The 26,226-nt window shown below is 46.2% G+C and overlaps 1 protein-coding gene across 2 annotated transcripts; it reads right to left on the reverse strand.

The window, feature by feature from the left end:
* Positions 1-825: 825 nt before the first annotated feature.
* Positions 826-23,997, reverse strand: LOC311067510 (uncharacterized protein). Of its 2 annotated transcripts, none has more exons than XM_084089422.1 (4): positions 23,913-23,997; positions 2,385-2,405; positions 1,733-2,217; positions 826-1,628 (listed from the first exon to the last, which is right to left on the reverse strand). In XM_084089422.1, the coding sequence occupies exons 2-4, from the start codon at positions 2,402-2,404 to the stop codon at positions 1,117-1,119; spliced, it is 1,017 nt and encodes a 338-aa protein (XP_083945548.1). In that variant the 5' UTR covers position 2,405; positions 23,913-23,997; the 3' UTR covers positions 826-1,116. The 2 variants fall into 2 exon arrangements, with proteins under 2 accessions (XP_083945548.1, XP_083945547.1); XM_084089421.1 differs by lacking the exon at positions 23,913-23,997 and adding an exon at positions 5,166-5,291 and having other exon boundaries at positions 842-1,628.
* Positions 23,998-26,226: the final 2,229 nt, after the last annotated feature.

Consider the following 26,226-nt stretch of genomic DNA (forward strand, 5'->3'; position numbering starts at 1 on the left):
GGGTTTGTGTTGTGAAAAAAATATTAATGTGACAACATAATTGTTAGATTAAAATATCTCAGTGAATCAGTCTATTTCATGATGATTATAAATCCATCAACAGGAAACCATCATCACTTGATCTCATTTCACTTTAGCATCCTTTGCTGCAGCAAATGTGTTTAACAAACACACTGTCACAGCAGGCAAAAAAACACGACATGTAGGCTATATTAAGAGTTAAGAACCCAACTAATGGAAACACTAATCACTGATATGGTGACTTCAAATGAAACACGTTAGAGTTAAACCTCTGTTAATTCTCAATAAAACTTTTGTAGACAGAAATAAAGTCAGTCTGGTTAGTAATAAGTGAAGCTGCAATGCTGTTTGTGGAGTTGTTTAATCCTCCTCTGCTGAGATCTTCACAGATTTAATGTCTTCTTTTCTCTTCAGTTGATTTCATCTGAGACTGTGGCTGAAATTACTATTTTTTGGCTACGATAAGGTCCAGTTCTGGTTTATTTCTTTGCTCTTGACTGACATGTGGCATTGCTATGCAGAGGTGTAAAGTCCAGGTTCAGAAAGTAAAAGTCCTCCTCAGTATTTTGTTCCAATCACCTGGATTTGCTAATTCAGACAGGAGAGAGAACTAATTAGTGAAATCAGCTGACTGAGTTTATGGGTGGAATAAACATATGGCAGGACTTCTACTCATTGGGCCCTGGATTTCCCACCTCTGTCACTCTGTAATATATATATATCTGTAATATATATATATATATATATATATATATATATATATATAGAGAGAGAGAGAGAGAGAGAGAGAGAGAGAGATATTACAACTTTTGATTTTGTAGCCTGTTTATAAAACATTTTAATGCATAAAATATAACTTAAAATGTTTATCAATATAAAAAAACAGGTAATGTTGTTTATAGATACATGTTCTAATTATAATTTTTACTATTACCATTTAAGATATAAAAGTCTTACTATGATATTGTTTGTCGTTATACAATGCTTTCATTTAGAAATATCACATTTTGCATGTCAAAGTCTTATGCCTCATTCTCATTTTTTGTTTCTTGCCTTGCTTGTAAGATGGTTTCTATGCATTCTACATTTAGATGATTAGTAATAGCTGTTATATTCAGAATTTTGGGTTGAGTTGCACAAAGCTAGCAGTCTTCCAACATTCTCCTTCAAAGTATTTATGAAGCCTGGTACACCCTGACTATAAAGGAGCCGATTCTCTCCAACATTTCCTGCTGCCTTCATCACATCTTCCATGCACTTCATCACAGGCCCAGAGAGGATGAAACGTTGAGTTTGCTTCTCCAATACAGTGGCTCTTCCACTAAGAACACTCAGAAGGTTCACAGCTTTCCTGGTTAATTGCTGATAATCAGCTATGAACTCTAGACGCTGCTTCACCTCTTCAATCTCCCTCTGAATTTTATCCAGCACCTTCTCAGTCTCTTTAATCTCATTCTGTATGGTAGAGATATTGGATTGGTAATTAGACACCTTTATGCTGTTGTCATTCACTTGGGACTGATTTTTTTTTAGCTCATCTTCAGCATCGCGTATAGCCTTTGAGGCATCATCACGTACACATGCTCCCGTAGCCATCATTATTGGCCCTAAAGGAAAGCAAGAAATCATATCAGCCACCAATACTGGTTAGTTTTACTCATTAGGATGGTAATATATAATATATAATAGTGAATCAGAGATGATTTCTCACCAACAATACATCCGCAAACTGGTATTGCAGTCACTGCTGCCCCTGCAATTGCTACACCTTCACCTGTGTTCTTCCTATCTGTCTCTCTATTTATTTCATCTTTTCTTAATGCTACAATTTTTTTAGCCTGCTCCAAAGCTGCTTTAGAATTCTTTAATGATTCTTCGGCAGATTTCTTCTTGATGTTTAATTCATCCATGGCCATGCGTTTTTTTTTGTTCCGTTGCTCAACATTTTCTTTTTCTTTAGTAAGTTGCTCCATGCGTTTATCAAAAGATTTCAGTTTTTCTTCCATCATTTTCTTTGATTTTTTCAGGCACTGATCAGCGTGCTCAATGTGTTTCCTGATTTGTTTGTAATTGGAGAATTTGCCAGTGTTGGGATCTACATGCGCATCCAAGAGGGACTTGCAGATGTTGCAGATAGAGACAATTCCCTCATTTAGAGGCCCAGAAACTGCCTCCATGTCCTGCAAATCCATTACACTGCAAGTTCGAAGATATGGAAAGAAAAAAAAATATTTTGACACCTTGAATGGCATTTACAATGGAAATATTTGTCATTTTTAATGTACAACATCATATCAATAATTGATCATTCAATTTTAATACCAGCAACACTTTGTGAAGAGATTAGATTAAAAAAAGCTTACCGCCTCATTTCGACTGTCATACTGAAACACAAAATGAAAGAAACTTAAATGTATAACATATCTGTGGTCTACACTGAGCCAATTAGTGAAAGGATTAAATAACAATATCACACAAGCGTGCAGTTGTTCTCAGGCACATAATGATAATCTTCTGTCACAAATTATGTATTCCTTGTGCTTTTGTTTTGTGATCTTTTCGTTAGTTCTGTCTTGTGCTTAGTGTTCCTGTTTCCTGGTTCCCTTGCCTGATCATTCTCACCTGTTTGTTGTTACCCTTATTATTAGGGGCTAAGCACTGAAAGTGCGTAGGCAACTCTTGAAATCGTTGGCGTTCTTATTATTCTTCTTCCATCATGGAAGTCAATGGTTAAGCCAAAGTTATGAAATTTGGCACACTGATAGAGGACGATCTGAACTGTCACCATAGCAAATTTGGAGTCTCAATCCCTCTAGTGCCACCATCTGTCCAAAGTTTCACTCATGTTTATGCTAATAACTTTTGAACTGTAAGGGCAGCGCCACCATGTGGTAAAAAAGTTATAACAAAATTTCCAAAAATACTAATAACTTTTGAATAAATTTGCCTATTGTAATGACACTGGTTTCAATAGATTTCTTGGGTTATGCCAAAAACATAGTTACCAATTTTGTCATAGTCAGCCAAACTTCCTGTCCGCAATCTTTATTTTCTTTTAAAACGTCTCTGGTTACTGATGTAACCTATGTTCTCTGAATAGGGAACGAGACGCTGCGTAGCTTAAGACGCAGTGGGAACGCCATCTGGGTGTGCCGATTGTCTGAAGCCCTTATAGAATCGCGCCAATTCATTAGCTGATGGCGCGGGCGCCACCCCAACGCTCTTACGTCGTCACATTATACAGGCACGCGCGCCATCTGCTCCTCAGATTTCTCTGCCGAAAAAGAAGCTTGTCGGCAGCGCGAGGAGCTTGGCAGCGAACGCAGCGTCTCGTTCCCTATTCAGAGAACATAGGTTACATTAGTAACCAGAGACGTTCTCTTTCATAGGTTCACTCAACACTGCGTAGCTTAAGACGCAGTGGGAATGAAATACCAAACTCGCCAAGCTAAGTGCTGCCGTAACTAGTACAATGACCAGATAACTCACACGACTGGTTCAAGCAGATCAAATTTGGGAACTTGGAGTCATGTCGAGATCCAAACTGTAAAATCTGACATAAGTGTGTGGAAAGGACCAGCCTGCCGCCACACAAATGTCTTCCAGGAGGGCCCCTCTAAAAAGAGCTTGAGAGGAAGCCACACTTCTGGTGGAATGTGCCCTGATGCTAAGAGGTGAAGGCAGACCGCGCACCTCATATGCCAGTGAAATAGCCTCTGTAACCCAGTGGGAAATTCTCTGCTTTGATGCGGCAAGCCCGCGACGACCAGCACCAAAACATACCAAGAGCTGGAGGATCCCAGGGACATGGACTGCCCACAGTGAGAGGAACTTTTCCTGAGACCACAGGAGGAGGTGAATAGACCTGTTCAGGCTGTGCGACTGTGTCCGTTCTGACAATGACATGGTGTCCTTTGAGAAAAGGGAGAAAGTGGTGTAGAGCCAGAAAGACAGCTCTCAGCTCCAAGCTGTTTATGTGCCAAGACAGGGTCTCGCCAGTCCAGATCCCACAAGCTGGTCTGCCTTCGAAAACCGCTCCCCATCCGGTCAGAGAGGCATCCGTCGTAATCATCTGGCGACGGAATACCGCACCCATGCTGACCCCTTTCCGAAGAAAGAGGAGGTCCCGCCAAATTGACAGGGCACGGAAGCAACTGCGCGACACCTTCAACAGGCGAAGGGCTGGACCCGTGGGCCAAGCCCCTGAGAGCTTCATCCACCAAAGAAAAGGTCTCATGTGGAGCAGACCTAGGGGTAGCACAGGGGAGGCTGCGGCAAGTGCCCACAGAAACATGATGGCCTAGCGTGAAGTGGGCCAAACATGTCACCAAACTGGAAATCCGCGCAGGAGCCAAGCTGGCCTGCATAAGAACGGAATCCATGTGTACCCCCAAGAAAGCAGTGTGTTGAGCTGGGGTAAGAACGCTCTTCTCCGTATTTAACCTCAAACCGAGAGACTGAATATGATGAAGGACAATGTACCTGTGGTGAGTCACTAACTCCCTGGAGTGGGCTAAAAGGAGCCAATCATCCAGGTAATTGAGAATACGGATGCCCTGGAGCCGCAACGGGGCCAGAGCAGCATCCATACACTTCATGAACATCCTCAGTGCTAGAGCGAGGCCAAAAGGGAGGACCCTGTACTGGTACGCTCTTTCTCTAAAGGCGAACCTGAGGTACCTCCTGTGTCGCCGTACGACCTGGATGTGAAAATAGGCATCCTTGAGGTCTACTGTCACGAACCAATCTCCCAACCGAATGTGAGATATGATAGCTTTCAGCGCCAACATCTTGAATTTCCCTTTGTAAAGGGAGAAATTTAGTCGGCGGAGGTCTAGTATGGGTCGCAGGCCACCGCCCTTCTTCGGGACTAGGAAATAACGGCTGTAGAAGCCCTGTTCGATTTCCCCCGAAGGAACCTCCTCTATCTTCCCTTTGAGTAGAAGAGATGAAATCTCCTGCTGTAGTACAGAAGCCTTTGCGGTGCTGTCAACTACAGTAGGAAAGGGGGGGTTGCGACAAAACTGAAGAGTGTAGCCGAGTCGAACTGTGTGAAGGATCCAAGGCGATACCCCTGGTAGGCGCTCACATTCTTGAAAGAAATGTGATAGAGGAAAAGGGGTGTTGCAGTGCAGAGGACATACCTGAGTCAGGGTGTCGCGCTGATTCTCGTGGGGTGGCGTGGTTGTCCGTGGAGGAGAGCACCTGGCGTCCTGACACGTGATGGGAAGTACCACTGCCTGGATCAGAGTGACTGGGTCTGCCTGCTCCTGAGGAAAACGAAATGTGCCTCCGAGGATGCGATCAGCAGGTATAAAGTGCGTCGGGGGTGAGGGGAGAGAGCAAAGTGCGTCTCCTTCCTCCCACGCCGGACTGAGTGAAAATGGTAAAATAGGGACTGCACTTTGAAACACACTGGGTGGCAAAGGTGACAGTGTAGGAAAAGGATAGAGGCGGGCAGAAATGCTTGCGCGGTCTGTCCCAACCTCGTAGATGGAGAGGAGCTCTCCTTTTTCTGACCAGAGGGTCAGGAACGGCTCGAGGAAGCTGGAGCGGCCGGTTTGTTGGAGCGCTTCAGCTTAAGACGTCTGTGAGGTCGCTGGCAGGGAAACGGGCGACCGCGGGCTCCCCAAACCGTGGTTGGTGGGAGATGAGCCGGGTCACTCCTCCTAGTAGGGAACTCCGCACTATGAGAGGGGCGTTCTCTGGGTTGAGAAGGGGAGGGGTTGGAAGATTCCTTAACCCTCCTAGGCATAAATTGCTTAAATGCAGCCGACTGAGACTTAGCAGCTCGGAATTTCTCAACCACCGTGTTGACCGCCTCCCCAAACAGACCAGGCTGTGAAATAGGGGCGTCTAGGAGAAAAACTTTCTCTTTGTCGCAGATCTCTGTGAGATTAAGCCATAGATGACGCTCCGCTGCAACCGCACCCGCCATAGAACGGCCTACAGCACGTGCGGTGTGCTTGTTGGCTCTTAGGGCCAGATCCGTGGCTTTACGAAGCTCTTTGACAGCTTCAGCAGTCACTCCATTTCCCTCGTCCATTTCCTTCAGGACGTCCGCCTGGTAGGCCTGAAGAATGACCATAGTGTGTAGGGCCATGCCTGCCTGACCATCTGCCATGTAGGATTTCCCGATAAGGGAGGAAGTAGTCCTACATGCTTTAGAAGGAAGGAGGGGACGCGACTTCCATGATGGCGCAGACGACGGAGTGAGGTGATTAGCTAATGTGTCCTCGACCGCTGGAATGGCGGAATAACCCTGCTCCACAGAACCCACGAGGTTGGTGAAGTCAGCGGCTGCTGCATTCGTCAGACGAGCAGAGAAAGGCTGCTTCCAGGATCTGGAAATCTCGTGATGCAGATCATTGAAAAAGGGCAGCTTTCTTCGCTCTGGCCTAGAATTAGGGCCACTAAGAAATCTCTTGTCGAGTTTAGACGACTGTGACTCGCGGGGCTCGTCAGGCCAGTCGATAGCGAGCTTCTCCATAGCGCGCAAAAGCACGTCCATAAGCTCCGTGTAAGCCGCAGTAGGCCGCGTTTCCTGGCCGCTAGGCAGGATAATGTCTTCGGTTAAAGCAGGCCCGGAATCCTCGGAGTCGGAAGCTGCAGTATAAATTACATCTTCCAGCCCGAAAGAAACCGTCTCGCGTGCTCCCGGGCTTAAATAATCATGCGCAAACTCGACTGGCATGCCACGTCCGTGCTCGGGAGAGGGAGGGAGAGAAAGGGCGAGGCCCGTCTGCTCATACTAAAGGTGCTGGATTTCGTGTCGATAGACGAAACCGTTTTTGTATACCACAGCAGCAAAGTTGAGGCATGATGCCAAAATGACTATTCAGGCTTTATCTCTACAATGCCTTGACATATTGACACCAAACTTTGTATCACTGTCACCTCACTGTGAACAACACCACATACATTTCGTAATTGTGCCACCTATTGGTCGAAAGTGATAATCCATTAAATCATATTTTGGTAACGCTTTAGATTACAGCACGGAAAGTACTGCGTAATTAAGACAAATTTACAGCGTAACTTTCTGTAATTATAGTATACCTATAAAGTACTTACATGTATGTATAAGGGAACAATATGTAAAGTTTAGGGAAAAAAGGGTAACAACCAGGAGATTTAAAAAATCATTATACTGTAAGTATTATAGAACTAAGGGGTACTTAATCTACTATTATGATCCAACAATCTTACATTTGGGAGCAATTTAGCGAGAGCATACACAGGGTACCTTTTTGTAATAATGGTTTACCAATAGCCTAGAAATCTAGACGCACCCTAGCGGCAGCAAAATGTATCAACTCTCCATAGACCTTCTAGCTGCAAAATCCTAAATTGGGTCAGGCCAATCACATCGTGTATAGAGTAGGCGGGGCGGGCTTAACATAATGACGACAGAGTTGCAACGGTTTGTTGAAAACAAAGAATGGCGGCTGCTGGCGAACAGTCTTTCGAATCGGCTTTGGCCGCGACTCTGGAGGACTTGGAGTTAAGTTTTTCTTTGAGAAAAGAGCAAAGAACGGCACTTAAGTCATTCTTAAAAAAAGGAAGATGTGTTCGTAGTTTTGCCAGCCAGATATGTCAAAAGTTGAATCTATCAACTAGCTCCGCTGTTGGGAAAACGCTCTGGTTGGTTGAAGCGCTGTCCTATTGCGTGCAGAATGAATTTGAAAGACAGCTGTTTATCCCGCCCCTCGGATTGAGCCGTGTCTATGGTGAGTTGCCAGATCTAACATCTTGATGTAGGTCTGGCTTGACAGGCTAGTTTACCAATACATACTATATAGGCTTTTTAAAATTACAGGGTACATATCTATGCATTTATACAGCTGTTGTTTTTTTATACCAAAAAGATGTTTAAGTCTGGGCTTACATGTTTCAAGGCAAGTAAAGCTAAAACTATTAAAGGGGTGGTACAATGCCCTTTTTACAATATGTCAAATAATTATTTGATGTCCCCAGAGTGTATATATGAAGTTTTAGCTCAAAATACCAACCAAATATTTTTATATAGCATGTTAAAATTGTCACTTTTTGAGGGTCAGCAAAAACGCTCCATTTTTGTGTCTGTCCCTTTAAATGATCAATGACAATCTTATATCACTGACTCAGAAACTTTTATTTGAAAAACAACTTATTACAATTGGTCTGAAGTGAAAGTCTAAAGTTTAAAAAGTATAAAATATTGCAATTTTTCTTACAAACACTTATCGTTTCACTTCAGAAGACATTGATCCATCCATTGGGGCCGTATGGATTACTGCAGTATGCGCTGTTTGATGCTCCAACTTTTAGGAACACATGAGTTTGCATTATATGTATTCCCAGAGATGTTTTTTTCTTTTCTAAAACCCTTCATTCGTGTTAATCTGAAGAAGGAAAGTCGTATACATCTTAGAGTATGCCATGCTGATATTGATCCTCGTTTTAGTTCTCCTTTTGTCCCATAGTCTGCTTGCCATGGTCCATAATGTTTGAACAAAACAACAACAGCGTGCCGCTAGACGTTATCCACTACGCAGTTGTCATCATGGTTACTATGGCAGTACAAGCGGAAACCAGGGATAACGCGGATATTGTTATTGACAGGCTACAAGTAAACAGGGACGGGCACTTTTTAAAATTGTGAATTTCTCTGAATGTGGATCAGAAAGATGCTTATTTTCACATCCAGATATTGCCTCATCTTAGGCCATTTCTGAGATTCGCCTTCGAGGGGCAGGCTTACCAGTACACAGTACTACCTTTCGGCCTGTCACCTCGTACATTTACGAAGTGTATGGACGCAGCACTAACCCCCCTGAGACAGCAGGGAGTGCGAGTGTTAAACTACCTCGACGATTGGCTGATTATAGCTCAATCGAAGACTCAGTTGATAACGCACAGATCCTGGCTCCTCAGCCGTCTAGAATGCCTGGGTCTCAGGATCAATGCTGCCAAGAGCACACTGTCTCCAAGCCAAAGTATTTCTTTCCTGGGCATAGTGATAGACTCTATACAAATGAAAGCGCATCTTACACCAGAGCGCGCGCTCTCCATTCAATGCCTAGCGGCATCTTTCAGCGCGCCCCCCTCAAAAGATTTCAGAGGATGTTGGGTCTCATGGCTTTAGCATCATCAGTACTCCAGCTAGGACTACTGAACATGCGGCCTCTTCAGCACTGGCTGAAAACTTGTGTACCAGCTCACGCGTTGACGCTTCTTCACGCGTCTGAGCTGCCTCGCCATTGGTTTGTGCAGTTGCTGCAGCACAGCCAATGACCGCGCTGGACGCTCATCTGTGTCTGCTGTGCAGCTGCACTGCGTTTTAAAGATTTTTGCTTCAATATTCTCGAGAAAGGGAGATTTCCCATAGCGTCAGCTAGCCTTACGCAATACTCGTTCCCTCATCTCAGGGAACTGAGGTTATGTTAGTATTTTGTGTAAGCATGCATGAATCACAAATGAATCACTCCTTTGAGTTGATTCTGTTCTGTTCAAACTTGATCAAACAAGTTGGCAAAACTGTCTAAATTGGTTCACAAATCAGTTTGAATTATTTGTTCAGCTCCCTGCACAAACTGAATGGTCTGAAGCGGTTTCTCACACAGAGTCGTAACAGGAAATTTAAAAAACATCAAGAGCGTAGGATGAAGTGGGCGTGGACCATGATTTTTTAAATGTCTGCACGCTCTGCTTTTTAAGAAATATTGTAGTATCGGGCTACAGTGCATTATATCAGTTGCAATTCTGGTCCCTCCGTCTCAACAACGCGACATACATTCACATTACATGTTAACGTAGAGGTAGCGGTACTCACGGGACTCTGCAATTCACAAAAGTTCATTATTTGCATGTGCTTTAAAGCCTTGCCGGTTAAACATTTCATTGTGTGCTGATGCGCTGTTCTAACAGGCGCTTTTCTGAGAGCGTACACCCGAAGCGCACAGGTACTAAAAGCCTGTCAGACAGCGCCTGGTTACTGGACAAAGTTATCTTTCGAGTCTTATTGTGCCAATACTGTCAAATACACACAAGGTTTACATAAACACAGTTACACAGGTTATGTCTAAAGTGAAAGCAATCATTTGAGAGAAAATCTGGTGCATGTCATATGTGTGTATATTAGATGCATCCCAGTCTTAAAGTGACAGTAGCCTAATTGTAAACATGCTGCCGTTTGTCCTTAAAGGAGTTTTTTTTAGTTCACCCAAAAATTTTAATTTCTGTCATTATTTACTCACTCTTATGTTGTTCCAAACCTGTATTAATTTCTTTCTTGTGCTGAACACAAAATAGATATTTTGAAGAATGTGGCTAACCAAACAGTTGCTGGTTCCCATTGACTTCCATATAGGAAAAAATAAACTATAGAAGTCACTGGGGACCAGAACTGTTTGGTTACCCACATTCTTCAAAATAACTTTTATTTTCAACAGAAGAAAGAAACTTAATCGGGTTTAAAACAAATTGAGTGAGTAAATTATGACAATTTTTCATTTTTGGGGGAACTATCCCTTTAATGTTAAGAAAACAACAAAACACAAAGAGAATATCACTCACTGCTCTTGACTGAGAACGTACTCGGTTACCTAATGTAACCTCGGTTCTCTCTAGAAGAGGGAACGAGTATTGCGTAAGTAGCTTACGCTTCGGGAAAGTTCTCTTTCTTCGAGATCTGAAGCCAAAAAATTATCCTTAATTTTGCATTTATTGTCAACGCAGTGCAGCAGCAGGCAGACCGAAGCAAGCTGTATAAGCGTGCTCATTGGCTGCCAGGCGGCAACCGCTTCGCGCCCTTCTAACCGTCAAAAAGGGTGTGGCCAGTGTGTATATATTGCGGGCTCACAGGCTGAACTCTGGTTTTCATAGTCTGAAGCGCAAAAGCTCGTGGCGCGTCACGGCAGGTTACGCAATACTCGTTCCCTCTTCTAGAGAGAACCGAGGTTACATTAGGTAACCGAGTACGTTCTCTTACGAGAGGTTCTCTCGTATTGCGTAAGTAGCTTACGCTTCGGGAACCCATTGTCAACGCCGTGCGCGCCGAGCATCCAACACATGAATCCCAGGGAGACCGGGGAAAAACATAGCGTTGAAACAGGTGGCCGGTGGGGCCAACGCCTGTACCAAGCACTTCACTTCACATAAATGATAGAGCGGCATAGCCGGTCTGTATACATCAGTGTAAATGGTGTGGCCGGCAGCGCGGGCCCACACAGTGCATAAACACGTATAGGGAAAGAGAATAGAGCAGAAACACTGGTCTATTTGTGGAAAGAATCCTTCCCCTGGTGCCAACCAGAAAATTAACCAGTATGTGGACATAGTCTGCACTTAAACTGATAACAGTGTAGCCTGCAGGGCGGGAACTTCCAGGTTATAAAACCTCACGAATGTAGATGGGGAGGCCCAGCCCGCCGCCATACAAATATCGTGAATAGAAATTCCGCTGGACCAGGCCCACGAAGAGGCCATGTCTCTAGTGGAGTGGGCTCTGACACCCAAAGGACACTGCAGGTGTTTGGAGGCGTAAGCTGCTACAATCGCGTCCACTATCCACCTGTACAGGCTCTGTTTCGAGGCGGTGAGACCCTTGGTGCGTCCGCCAAAAGAAACAAAGAGCTGCTCGGACCGCCTGAAAGCGGCGGAGCGCGTGATATAAACTCTCAGCGCCCTAACAGGGCATAGGAGGTTATCACTGTCCCCGTTATTGGATATTGGCAGAGCCGAGAGGGAGATGATTTGTGCCCTAAAGGGGGTACCAATCGCTTTGGGAACATACCCGTGTCTCGGTCTGAGAATGACTTTAGAGTCATTCGGTCCGAACTCAAGACATGCAGGGCTAATAGATAGCGCGTGCAGGTCCCCCACGCGTTTTACTGAAGACAGAGCCATCAGAAAAACGGTTTTGAGCGAAAGGTACTTAGATCCACAGATTCAAGCGGTTCAAAAGGAAAAGCCTTCAGGGCCTCCAGGACCAAGGACAGATCCCAAATAGGAACCGAGGGGGGCCGCGGGGGATTCATCCGCCTGGCTCCTCTGAGGAAACGGATAATAAGCTCATTCCTTCCGATTGCCCGGCTGCGCGTCGTCTCAGCGAACGCTGCAATAGCCGCCACATACACTTTGAGCGTGGAAGGGGACCTACCCTTTTCCAACAGCTCCTGTAGGAAGGAGAGCACTTGCGGAACCCCACATGTGCGTGGATCAAAGCTCTTAGTAGCGCACCATTTAGAGAACACAGACCACTTAGACGCATAGAGCCGTCTCGTGGAGGGAGCTATAGACTGCGTGATCGTGTTCACGACCCCTTCTGGCAGGTCAACGGATATCCGTTGATTACCCATGCATGCAGAGACCACCGCTCCGGATGGGGATGCCAGATTGACCCACCGGCTTGAGAGAGGAGATCCTTCCTCACCGGGATCGGCCATGGGGGTGAGTGCGACAGCCTCACCAGCTCTGGGTACCAAATCTGGTTCTCCCAGCGCGGGGCTATAAGGAGTACTGGGTGCTGTGTTTCCCTGATCCTTGTTAAAACCTGAGGTAACAGGGAGATCGGGGGAAAAGCGTACAGCGGGAGGCTGGGCCAGGTCTGGGACAGCGCGTCCTCGCTTTTCGAGAAAAATATCGGGCAGTGAGCGTTGTCTTTCGACGCAAAAAGGTCGACCTCCGCCCTGCCGAATAGGCGCTGAAATGTCTTTAGAGGAGCGGTGCTGCCCGACCGGAAGGAAGCGGCCAGGCGTCGAATGCAGCGCGCGCGCTGTGTCGACAGACGGGCCGTCATTGCCACAGAGTCCAGTTCCAAACCCAGAAAGGAGGTTGAACGACTGGGCACCAATGAGCTCTTGGTCCAGTTGACCGTAAGCCCCAGGCTTTCCAGGTGGCTGAGGAGCACTGTTCTGTGAGCGATGAGCTCGGCCTCTGACTGTGCTAGAATCAGCCAATCGTCCAAATAATTCAAAATCCGCATTCCCCGACCTCTCAGGGGAGCGAGAGCCGTGTCCATGCACTTCGTGAATGTACGGGGTGCTAGAGACAGGCCGAATGGTAGGACGGTGTATTGATATACCTGACCGTCGAAGGCGAATCTCAAGAATGGCCTGTGACGGGGTATTATCTGGATCTGAAAGTATGCGTCTTTTAGATCGAGAGAGATAAACCAGTCCCTCGGGCGAATTTGTGCGAGGATCTGCCTGGTTGTGAGCATTTTGAACGGTCTTCGCATGAGAGCTTTGTTCAAATATCTCAGATCCAAAATCGGTCTGAGAGCTCCGTCCTTCTTGGGAACGAGGAAATAACGGCTGTAAAAGCCCGACTCGCTCATAGAAGGGGGAACCGGTTCTATAGCCCCTTTGCACAGAAGTGTCGCTATTTCTGCTCGAAGCAGATGTGCTACTTCCCCATTCACTCTCGTCTCGGTACGTGCCTGAAAGCGCGGGGGGCAGCGAGCGAACTGCAGAGTATAGCCCTGTTTTACTGTGTTTAGCACCCATTCTGATGCACCTGGGATAGCCTCCCACGCTTCTGCGTGTGCAGCCAGGGGCAGGATGGCCTCCGGGCTCTGATCGCCGCGTATCGCGCGCTCGAGAGCTCGAAACGGAGGGGCGGGTGCAGCGCGCGCGCTCTCTGTGCTTAGACACGGCGGATCGCACACAGCGATAACTGGCCGTTTTACACGTGGTGTCCCGGTGGCTTTGGACGGGGAACATACAGCGTGAGGCGCGACGCGCGAGGGCGGCGTCGGGGGCGAAATGTTCGTTAGTATGTGTGAGCGTAGGGGAGCGGGCACAGCATTTATATTTAGAACATGACCGGTTGTGAATGGCCGTGTGACAGAGCAGGCAGTGAGTAGACGGGGGCACCGTGAGGTGTACACGTGACCTACTTTCAACACTCGAGCGGATTCTACTCGCTTTATGAGAGTAGGCTCTGTGAGAGACACGGGATTTATAGTGCTTGTGTGCAGGGGTGAACACAGAAACGTGGGCACATTCACTGCATTTGAAACACATGCGGTGCGAGCCGTGCAACCAGACATAATGCTCTTTTTGAGATTTCTCTGGGTCGCCGTGAAAACGGCGGTTGTATGCAGGCGAGAGGGTGAGATTACCGGCTCATTGGCTGCGAAATGAGTGTCCGCAGTAACCGTGGCAACGGGGACTGACAGGACATGAAGCTTTAACGGTGGTCCGGCCGCAGCGGGACACAGCCGTCGCTTCTTTCCTCGGGCTAGGAGGTCTTAGCGGGCTCCGGTTTCACCGTAATCCTCTGCCGGGGTCCCCGGGGAGGAGGCGGTCTGTTTCGGCTGGAAGAGCGCGATCTAGGGCGGCCGCCCTGTCGTCGCTGCGATGACGGAGGTCGAGCTGGACGCTGGGTGGAACTTTGCGCAGGCTGGTCGCGAGGACGGCGTGCAGCAGAGCTAGAGCTTCGAGGCAGGAAGAGATTCATAGCCTGTGTAGTCTTCTGTACCTCCGAAAAACGGTCAACGATCCCGCTAACCGCTGGGCCAAACAGGCCGGTGGGAGAGAGAGGGGCGTTGAGAAACACCGCGCGCTCAGACTCTCTCATGTCGGCGAGCGTCAACCAGAGATGCCTCTCTGTAACGGTCAGAGAAGCCATGCACCGTCCGATGGCCTGGGCAGCAGATTTCGTAGCGCGAAGGGACAGGTCCGTCGCGCTTCTCAGATCCGTAATGGAAGCAGATTCCAGACCTTTCTCGTCCATATCACGGAGGAGATTGGCCTGGAGAATCTGCAGCACGGCCATGGAGTGAAGGACAGAAGCAGCTTGACCGGCGGCGGAGAAAGCGCGGCCGACAAGGGCTGATGTGGTCCTGCAGGGCTTAGACGGGAGGGCAGCCTTTGAGCGCCAACGAGAAGGCGGGCAAAGGTGCACTGCTACCGCCTCTTCCACAGGGGGAATGGCATTATACCCCTTCTCAGCGGCGCCGTCAACCTGTGAGAGCGTCGATGAGGCGTGTGAAGAGACCCTCGCGGAAACCGGTGCATTCCATGACTTAGAAAGCTCGCTGTGGAGCTCAGGCAGGAAAGGCGTGGTTCTGGAAGCTGGCGATCGGCGGCGGCGATGGAGAAAGCAGCCGTCGAGCCTGTTTGGTGCTGGCTCCTTAGGAGGAGACCACTCGAGGCCTAACTGGTCAACAGCCCGGGTAAAGAGGCGCAAAAGCTCCACGTCCTCGCCCGCTCGAGAACGGCCAGAATCCTGGACTGTAGAGGAGGCGGTGGACCAGTCCTCGCTGTCAGACGCCAGGATGGAGCAGCTGTCAGCGGCGTGTCCATCAGACTCATTCACCTCATCCCCTGAAACGGCGGCGGCGCGGGCGAGAGCCGGCGGTTGAGCGGCCGGGAGGGGGGGCGGAGAGGGCGAGAGAAGCTCGAGGGAGAGGTTCCGGCGAGCTTATGAACGCCGCATCGGTCTCCGGTGGTAGCTGCGAGCGGCGCTTTTTCTTGCGCGGCCCAACAGGGACATGCGGAGCGACAGCCTGGTCAAAAACCTCAAGTCGAGCCCGCAGGGTCGACATTAAGAGTTCTTCGCACTCAGGGCAGCCGCCCGTAGAGAGTGCGGCGGCGTGATCGCGGCCCAGGCAGAGAGCGCAGATGAGATGGCGGTCTCCGTTGCTGAGCGGGGCGCGGCATGAACCGCAGGAGAAACGAGGCATTTTGATAAAAACGTCTCGCGCTCTTTTAGAAGAGAAAGTGCGTGTCGCAGGGCGAACACACACAACACAGAATAAGCAGAGAAAAAAGGATATGTCGCCGGATAGCGTAGCAGGCACGGATGGCTGAAGGCGGCGAAGGTGGCCGGCTTCCTCAGGCGCTGTCCTAGGCTTGCTGGTCGCTGGTTTCAACGGCGGCGGCTTCTCAAGATCCAGCGATGCGAAGAGCTTCGCTGAAGACAAGAAAATCAGAGTTCAGCCTGTGAGCCCGCAATATATACACACTGGCCACACCCTTCTTGACGGTTAGAAGGGTGTGGAGGGCGCGAAGCGCCCTCATTGGGTGTGACGTCACACCGGGCTCACTGATAGGCTTAAGCAGTTGCCGCCTGGCAGCCAATGAGCACGCTTATACAGCTTGCTTCGGTCTGCCTGCTGCTGCACTGCGTTGACAATAAATGCAAAATTAAGGATAATTTTTTGGCTTCAGATCTCGAAGAAAGAGAACTTTCCCGAAGCGTAAGCTACTTATGCAATACGAGAGAACCTCTCGTAAGAGAACTTTAATAGTAGCTTTAATAAGAATCAATGTATAACTGTGCTTTATGGTTCTCAAACTGGTGGCTGCACAGAAGTTGTTTTTTTTAAGACTTGAATTGAAAATATGTTAATTAAATGTTGAAATGATATTTATCTGCATTTACTGTGAATAGTAAATTAATGATTAAAAGTATTCACTTTTGTTAATGGCTGTGTCGGTCAGCGTGATAACTATAATGTAATTTATAAAATGTATCATACAGTGAGGAAAATAAGTATTTGAACACCCTGCTATTTTGCAAGTTCTCCCACTTGGAAATCATGGAGGGGTCTGAAATTGTCATCGTAGGTGCATGTCCACTGTGAGAGACATAATCTAAAAAAAAAAATCCAGAAATCACAATATATGATTTTTTAACTATTTCTTTGTATGATACAGCTGCAAATAAGTATTTGAACACCTGTCTATCAGCTAGAATTCTGACCCTCAAAGACCTGTTAGTCTGCCTTTAAAATGTCCACCTCCACTCCATTTATTATCCTAAATTAGATGCACCTGTTTGAGGTCGTTAGCTGCATAAAGACACCTGTCCACCCCATACAATCAGTAAGAATCCAACTACTAACATGGCCAAGACCAAAGAGCTGTCCAAAGACACTAGAGACAAAATTGTACACCTCCACAAGGCTGGAAAGGGCTACGGGGAAATTGCCAAGCAGCTTGGTGAAAAAAGGTCCACTGTTGGAGCAATCATTAGAAAATGGAAGAAGCTAAACATGACTGTCAATCTCCCTCGGACTGGGGCTCCATGCAAGATCTCACCTCGTGGGGTCTCAATGATCCTAAGAAAGGTGAGAAATCAGCCCAGAACTACACAGGAGGAGCTGGTCAATGACCTGAAAAGAGCTGGGACCACCGTTTCCAAGGTTACTGTTGGTAATACACTAAGACGTCATGGTTTGAAATCATGCATGGCACGGAAGGTTCCCCTGCTTAAACCAGCACATGTCAAGGCCCGTCTTAAGTTTGCCAATGACCATTTGGATGATCCAGAGGAGTCATGGGAGAGAGTCAATGACCCGAAGCACACAGCCAGGATAACCAAGGAGTGGCTCTGTAAGAAGCATATCAAGGTTCTGGCGTGGCCTAGCCAGTCTCCAGACCTAAACCCAATAGAGAATCTTTGGAGGGAGCTCAAACTCCGTGTTTCTCAGCGACAGCCCAGAAACCTGACTGATCTAGAGAAGATCTGTGTGGAGGAGTGGGCGAAAATCCCTCCTGCAGTGTGTGCAAACCTTGTGAAAAACTACAGGAAACGTTTGACCTCTGTAATTGCAAACAAAGGCTACTGTACCAAATATTAACATTGATTTTCTCAGGTGTTCAAATACTTATTTGCAGCTGTATCATACAAATAAATAGTTAAAAAATCATACATTGTGATTTCTGGATTTTTTTTTTAGATTATGTCTCTCACAGTGGACATGCACCTACGATGACAATTTCAGACCCCTCCATGATTTCTAAGTGGGAGAACTTGCAAAATAGCAGGGTGTTCAAATACTTATTTTCCTCACTGTAAATAGTGTATTCAAACATTGGAGAAATAAGGCTACCAACCAACATAATTGATGTTCCAGCATTGTATAATTTAATATGCTTTTGCTTTAATTAAAATTGTAAGTTTGAGGTTGTTTTGTGTCATGAATTTTCTATGTAGGGCCCCAAAGTTAGGCACCCTACACCTTCATGCTGAAAAAGTTTGAGAACCACTAATGTAGGCTATAATAATCTTTAAGGTCTGTCATCTTTGATGCACAGGCATTCATAAGATTAACCAGTGATTTAGACTAACTAAAATTTATGTTTTTGCAGTCCAGTTTTCTGAAACTGAGGACGAATGATGTTGGATATAGGGATATTGCCAATTCAAATGCAGTTCGCTGACTGAAAATTCACGGTCAAGCTAGCCGCGACAAAAAACAATTAGCACGTATTAGCCTACTATGATTATGGTAATTTCAATTCCAAAGAACAGCAGAGAGAGAGATTGCGCTTGCCATGTTTCGAGATTGTTGTGTAGGTAGCCTACTTCTGTTCATCCTTATACGTAGTGTCTATAGTCCTATTCGGACGGGACTAGTTTAACATGGAGAGGTGGCGTAATGTAGGCTAATTATTACCAGGAGCTTCTCAGTGATTTTAGTCCCGTTTGAATGTCAGTAATCATTAGAGATTAAGATTAAGGCGATTTTTACCTTCAGTAAAAAAGTCCAGGAAAATGACCTCAGGTAACGTTAATAGCCTAGCCTACTAATCCCGTGCTAATAGAACCGCTGTAAATATGTACGTAAATATTCCGTCATTTCCTGTTTAAAATAAGTTATAAAATAAGTAAGGAGACGCTTGAAAAAGCATTCAGTTGCGTTCTAAGCGGTGGGACAAATCTGTGGCTCTTTTACGAGAGTACTCTCGTGTTGCGTAAGTTTAGCTTACGCTAAGGGAAAAACTCCTTTTTCTCGAGAATACTGAAGCCAAAAATTATCCTTAATTTTTAATAATTTAAAGCGCATTTGCTACAGCAGCAGCCCTAGGCGAGGCAGCTCGTGCGCCCATAGGCTGCTCTGTGGCAACTGCTGCAACCTATCAGTGCGTCTGCCATGACTTCAGCGCCAATGGGAAGGCCCGCCAATATGGGTGTGGCCTAAGCCTATAAATACCCATCGCTCAGGTTGCACTATGATTTCGTCTCCTTTCAGCGTTGTCTGCACATCGCTGGATTTTCCTCCGGAAAAAGAAGCCACGCCGTGGAAAGAGCCACGCGTGTGTGTTCGCCGCCACGACACACACGTTTCTCTAAAAGAGCTAAAAGGAATTTTTCAATGCCCACCATGTCCTGCGGCTCGTGTCGAGCCACGCTCAGCGACGGGGACCGCCACACGCTGTGCGCTTCCTGCCTGGGCCAGGAGCACGCGGACCTTGCGCTTGCCAACGGCGGCTGCCGTGAATGAGAAGCGCTGCCTATCTTGACCCTGCGGGCTCGACAGGCAGTGTTTTCCGCCGGGTCTGTCCCCCAGATGCCTCCTGCTGGACCGCGCCGTAAGAAGCGCCGTTCGCAGAGGCCACGGGAAACTTCGGTGAAAGAGGTCTCGCCGACGGTTTCCCTGCGAGTCTCTCTCTCAGAGTCCCCCGTCTCCCTCACTGACGGTCAGCATTCCGATTGAGCGGTGCTTGACGAGATGGACGGGGGTGCCATGGAGGATGACAGCTGCTCTCTCATCGCGTCTGGGAGCGAGGAATGGACCGGACCCCGCCCCACTGACACGTTAGTCCAGCGTCAGGGCTTCGGTCGATGCTGAGCTTCTCCGCCTCCTCACAAAGGCCGTGGAGGACCTCAAAGCGCTCCCGACCCCGCGCCCAAGAGGCTGGATGGCCGCTTTCTGCCTGGACGCCGCTCTTCGCCTGTTCTGAGGCCCGCTCCCTTCCTCCCTGAACTTCATGATGAGCTCTCCAGGTCGTGGGAGCCCCGTATTCGGCCAGGCTGAGATCCTCTGTTTCTTCGGCGCTCTCTGCGGTGGACGGCGCCAAAGAAAGAGGATATCTTTCCATTCCTCCGGTCGAGGAAGCCGTGGCGACTCACTTGTGCCCGCCCTCTGCGGGATGGCGGTCCAAGTTGAGCCTGCCTACAAAAGCATGCCGGACCACCTCGGCGCTGATCGGCCAAGCCGTGTCCGCCTTACACGCTATGGCGATTTTGCAAATACACCAGGCCAACCTTCTCCGCTCGCTGGACGAGGCTGGCCCGACTTTGGAGCGTGTAACGGATCTGAGGAGTGCGACGGATCTGTCTCTGAGAGCTACCAAAGCCGCCGCCCAGGCCATCGGACGTAACATGGCCGCCCTCACCGTTACGGAGCGTCACTTGTGGTTAACGCTGTCCGACATGTCTGATTCTGACCGCGCCACTTTCTTGGACGCTCCTGTGTCACCGTCGGGTCTCTTCGGTCCCTCAGTGAAGGGCTTCGCGGAGCACTATTCTGAGGTGCAGAAGGCGTCTCAGGCCATGAGACATTTTCTGCCACGGCGTTCCAGTTCCGCAGTGGGCCGCGATAAGAAGCAGCCGTCCGCTCGGAAACCAGCGCCCCCACTGCCTCCGTCGCATCCCAGCATCGCCAGGCTCGAGAGGAACGTCAGCGCTCTCAAAAAGAGCATTATGTCTGGTCTTTCTCCGGCTCACGCCGAAGGTGTTTTGTATGTAGGAAATGTGCCCACTACCCAGTGCCCACCCCTACACATAAACACTACCCCCTCTGTGTGTCACACTCATCCAGGGTTAAAATCAATAAAGCTGGCTCATGCCGCTCGACCTATGAGTGTAGGAAAAGTGCCCACTGCCCAGTGTTCACCCCTACACTTAAGCACTACCCACACAGTGTCTCACACCACCCCGGGGTCCATATCAGTCAAACCGGATTCTGCCGTTCATGTTTTACATGTAGGCAATGTGCCCGCTGTACAGTGCCCACGACTGTATATGAACACGACTGTATCTGTGTTGCTAAGCGATCTGCGCCTTCCGCCGCGAGCTCGCACAGCTTCGTCTGTAATACAACACCTTCCCGGTTCCACGGACGGGATGCTAGATACGAAGCCGCTGCACGAAGTGCTGACTGCCCCATTGAATATGAGCTTGATGAACAAAGCATGTCATCATGGCTGGGTCCCCGAGTCTCTGAATACCAGCGACCAGAACCCAGATTTCATTCTATCCCTGGCTATTCACGCGAAAGCGTGGGAATTGATTCCATGGGTCTCGAAATGGGTGCTAGAAATAGTAAAACGGGGCTATTCGCTACAATTCGCTCGCAGATCACCGCACTTCACAGCACGGGTCGAAACCTCTGTGAATCAGGAAGTATCAGGAATCACACCTACTTCGCGCCGAGATAGCGAATTTGCTAGGGAAAGGAGCGGTAGAGACCGTCCCCTTGGCAGAGAGCGAGTCGGGGTTCTACAGCCGTTACTTCTTAGTCCCGAAGACTAAGGCACTCATTGGTGCTATGGCTGGGTCCGTTATACATGCGCACCTTTCAGCTTTGGCTGAGGCGGCGTGTTCCGGCGCAAGCGTGGACATCAGGCTTGCTGCGCCTCACGGTGAATCGGACATGCGCGGCGTCACTGAAACCATGGATGAGAGCCGACTGGTATCAGTCCGGCATGAACCTGGGTTTACCCTCAGTGGTCAAAGTAGTCTTGACAGACGTCTCCAACATGGGTTGGGGTGCCCTTTACGAAGGGAGGCCATCGATGGGCCTGTGGTCAAACACAGAAAAGTGCTATGTGTCTGGAATTTGGGCCTAATGACTCTAAGGTCATCCTCAAACCAAGACATGGTTACGTTCCGAAGGCTGGGCCTCCCTGTCTATATTTATAAGGTTTTACAACCTGGAAGTGCCTGCCCTACAGGCTAGGCTGTTCTCAGTCTAATTATGCAGTATTAACTATGTCTACCCAACCCAGTTTGCTTAGACTGTTGATATATATTGCAATGTCCTGTGGGCCTATGCAGTTCAAGGATGATATATTGTCTTAACTGTATATATGTGTAAGCACCTATCTTCATGTTACCGAGTCGTCACGCCCCATTTGCCGCTATGCGTCTTTCCACTCATACATGAGCCCTGGGCATTCTGCCCTTGGGACATTTGTGTTGGACACTTAGCACGCACAGCGTTTTACATTGGCCTTCCCATTGGCGCTGAAGTCATGGCAGACGCACTGATAGGTTGCAGCAGTTGCCGCAGAGCAGCCTATGGGCGTGCGAGCTGCCTCACCTAGGGCTGCTGCTGTAGCAAATGCGTTTTAAATTATTAAAAATTAAGGATAATTTTTGGCTTCAGTATTCTCGAGAAAAAAGAGTTTTTCCCGTAGCGTAAGCTAAACTTACACAACACTCGTTCCCTCTCTAGAGAGAACCGAGGTTACGTTAGTAACCGAGTGTTGTTTTCCACACACCATTCAGATCAAAAAGAAGGTCGAACGCACTTTTTAGAGGCACGAAACTTCTTTTAGTGTTAGATAAGTGCCTTTTACCAACATATACAATCTGAATTTATTTAATAACAACCGGAGCTAACTGTTTTATATATAGCCTTCAAAGGATATAGATATTGTTTGGAGGTTTTCCTCTCTGTCCTGTAGTTGCCACGCCTCATTTTTCTTTGCCACTCAGTTCCCCATGCAGTTCACCACACCTTCAACTAATTAGCCTCAATCAGCCACAGACTTCATTAGACAGCACCTGTACACATAGCCCCTTCCTTTTGTTCATGCCACATGGAGGAATCCTTGTGTGTTGCTGCTGGAAATGCTGTGTCTCCTGCCTTGTGTGCGTTATTGAACTATGTAAGTTCCATACGTTTCTACTGTTAGATTGAACAGTTTAACTTGGTTTATATTGCTTTGTTTGTAGGCTACCCAGCTAATTTCCTGCATTCTAAGTTCTTGTACAAATGTTTGATTGTCATTCAAATGAATTGTGGTCTTGTATTGTGGCATTATGTAGCTAATTGTATCCCATATTCTTTTCCCTCATAGAAAACACATACACACATACACACATACCTAATAAAGAATTAAGTGTAATAAGTGTTGTATTACTTTGAATAATGTTTTTTTCTTTCTTTAAAGGTCACTTTCTCAGTTTGTGTAAATCTACTTAAGGTTCAGAGTATTTATTTTTTCCCACATTAATTTCCCACGTCTAGTACAATTATGTGCTTTTGTTTTATTAATACAGTGTATACATTTTTCTTGATATACCTCGAAAGAATGGAAGTGAAATGTGACAACATACCCCATAGGTGGGCTACATTGTCACATGTGAGGGGCACATAGTAAGCTAACATGACCATATGACAGCTTAAAATGTAATCTGATCTAATCAAAAAAAAAAAAAATATACAAGACAAACTAAATTGACAATGAACACACTAGAAACGCAGCTATACAACATAGTTCAAAACAATAATAATAATAATAATAATAATTAATCATTTCTGAACATTGACTTTAAGTCTTTATTCACCTTTTTCTCGTGTTTTCTCAATAGAATTCATAAACGTATAGAATAGAAAATAGCATATTTATAATAGGGGCTCATTGTAACACAGTGTTACAACATGCCCCACCTGTGCAACTGGGATTTAAACCCTGTTAGTGTCTTCTGCTGGTTAGATCAGCATTGAAGAATCATATCAACTGTTAAATAACATATTGGAGATTCAAATAATATCAGATTTGTCTAATTTAAAATAAACACCAAAATAGAGATGAAAAAATAACATAAATAAGCAATTTACTTTTGCTAGTTAAATAAATGTTCAGTGATATCTTCCAGACATTTCAGAATTTCGGCGCAATTTTTTCTCTATATAGTGTTCTATCTAGTAGCCTAAATATAAGTTTCGTCAAGCTAGCATGTGGACGTAGGCTATTTAAAACAAGATACATGTGTTTCAACGAGGCCCGCGTTAGTTGTGCCCCGCTCTCCCCTATGTCACATTATTACACTTCAGAGGCATATAAAAAAATACCTAATTTCTAATAAGTAGAAAAAAAATAATGGCCAGCTCTCATCTTAAAACATTAAAACATCAATTTTAAAACAAGCCTGCCTACCTGAAAGTGATACACAGGCTTAGTGCTGCAGTTTCTTCTTTTCAAAGGTAGGCTATGCTTCGTCATTCGTGAGCATTTTGTGAGTGTTTGTGTCCTAGATATAGGCTACTTTTATAACCAACATGCAGAAATCCACTGGTGTTAAAGGACCACCTTCTTTGGCTTAGCTAGCCTACTGTAAGTCACGTGTTTTGAAATAAATGAGATATTCGTTTGCGAATTAATTAACCTGCCAAATACATAAAACCGAATCTGAAACCACAAAATCACGTAAATCATCAAAGCTAAACTTTAAGTGACCGGGGTGGTCGGGTGGTCCTTTAGTGAAAGCAAAAGTTGCAAAGCATTTCGGGGAAACTTGGGGATACATTGACATAAAATATAAAGTAAAGAAAAAAATACAGAGAAATAACAATGACATCTCGCCCAGTGAGAAAAATATGATCATAATTCTTAAGGCACTTGTTGTTCTTGTTATTAATGATTTAAGAGATTTTACAATAAGGAAATCTCAGCGATAAAGATATCAAATATATTGTTATATATATATATATGTATATATATACTGCCGGCAATGCGAACCAAGCTCCTGCTCCGGTTGTACAGGCACCGGACAGCCCTTAGCCCACAGGACGCCGCAACAAGGGACAGTCGAATGCCTTTTCCAAATCCACAAAGCACATGTGGATTGGTTGGGCAAACTCCCATGAACCCTCCAGCACCCTGGAGAGGGTATTGAGCTGGTCCAGTGTTCCACGACCGGGACGAAAACCGCACTTTCTCTTGAATCCGAGGCTCTAGAGTATTGCATTTAATGAAATTTAATGCATTTAATGCTTTTCTTCAGCAAGGGAGCATTAAATTGATCAAAAGTGACAGTAATGGCATTTATAATGTTACAAAAGTTTTCTGTTTAAAATAAATGTAGCTCTTCTGAACTCTCTATTCATCAAAGAATCATGAAAAAATGTATCATGATTTTCACAAATATATGAAGCAGCGAAACTTGATAATAATTGGAAATGTTTCTTGAGCAGCAAATCATCAAATCTGAATGATTTCTGAAGGATCATATGTGACACCAAAGACTGGAGTAATGATGCTGAAAATTAAGCTTTGCCATCACAGGAATAAATTACATTTTAAAATATATTCAAATAGAAAACACTTTCCTTGTTGAGTATAAGAGACTTCTTTCAAAAACATTATTAAAAAAACGTACCGACCCCAAACTGTACCTTAAAATTAAAATGTTATAAATAGATGTGTTGATTGAATACAAACATATCAAATGCATAAATATGTATTTAGTCAAATGTATCATTTTTTTCATCTTTTTCTTGCATGTAAAGAGTCACACCAATATATTTGTATTTCAAAATATGAAGAAAAAAAAAATCTTGTTATATAATATAAAATCTTGTTAATCCAGTCGTTTTCCTAAATTTCACCAGTGTAATAAATGTTCTCCAAGGACATGTTTTCTCTCAGGCAAGAACAGTGTGAGTTCTGTGATTTCAGTGAGTTAAGTGAGCGAGTGCAGTGCTCTATACGACCATTCACATAGTGTATCACTACGTGCAGACCAGCCTGTACCCACCACAGAGCCGGTGAACTGTTGTTTTTATCGCGCCTTTGTGTCCCGAATGAAAGCGATGTCTGTCATTAGACAACATTATGACCCATTAACTTGTATTTTTCTAAGACTCCCTAACTTCCTCAGTTTGCTTTTGAAAACACATTTGAAAACACCTTGATGTCGGTAAACACTTGCATTAGAGGGTGTTTCCTTCCAAATCTTGTGGCACAATTGTTGTTTCAAATGACTGACGAGTCAGCCTGTTTGATGCTTTGCACCTTCAGGAAAGAGTACAACGTATTTTTGATAGATTGTTTATTATGTTGTCATTTGCAATATGTTTAGATTCACTACAGTGACATGAAACCACACTCACATAACATCCACAACAACTATAGGCTAAATATCTAGTCTCAGCAATCCTTGTAATTTGCTTTCAAATTGCTTTCGGTAGTAGGCTACATCGTAGACAGCCTGGATCAGGAACTGTATTCGATGGGGGTCTGTTTTCCACAGCTCTGCCCATGAGATTCTGTGGTCCACTGCATGCTCCCATTTTGTCCAGGCTCCCTGCTGCCACATTCCAACCATCCTGCTGGTCCGCTGAACAATGAGTCATTGCTTTCGGTAGTACATCGTAGACAGCCTGGATCAGGAACTGTATTCGATGAGGGTCTGTTTTCCACAGCTCTGCCCATGAGATTCTGTGGTCCACTGCGTGGTCCACTGCATGCT

This window comes from Abramis brama, assembly GCF_963993115.1.
Source record: "Abramis brama genome assembly, chromosome: 17".
NCBI lineage: Eukaryota > Metazoa > Chordata > Actinopteri > Cypriniformes > Leuciscidae > Abramis > Abramis brama.

Excerpts from the sequence above, each read along its gene's own strand:
- LOC311067510 (XM_084089422.1), bottom strand. The coding sequence starts at position 2,404 with ATGACAGTCGAAATGAGGCG. Across the intron at positions 2,218-2,384 it reads ATGACAGTCGAAATGAGGCG|TGTAATGGATTTGCAGGACA; the intron begins GTAAGCTTTTTT and ends TCGAACTTGCAG. Across the intron at positions 1,629-1,732 it reads AGTTTGCGGATGTATTGTTG|GGCCAATAATGATGGCTACG; the intron begins GTGAGAAATCAT and ends GCTTTCCTTTAG.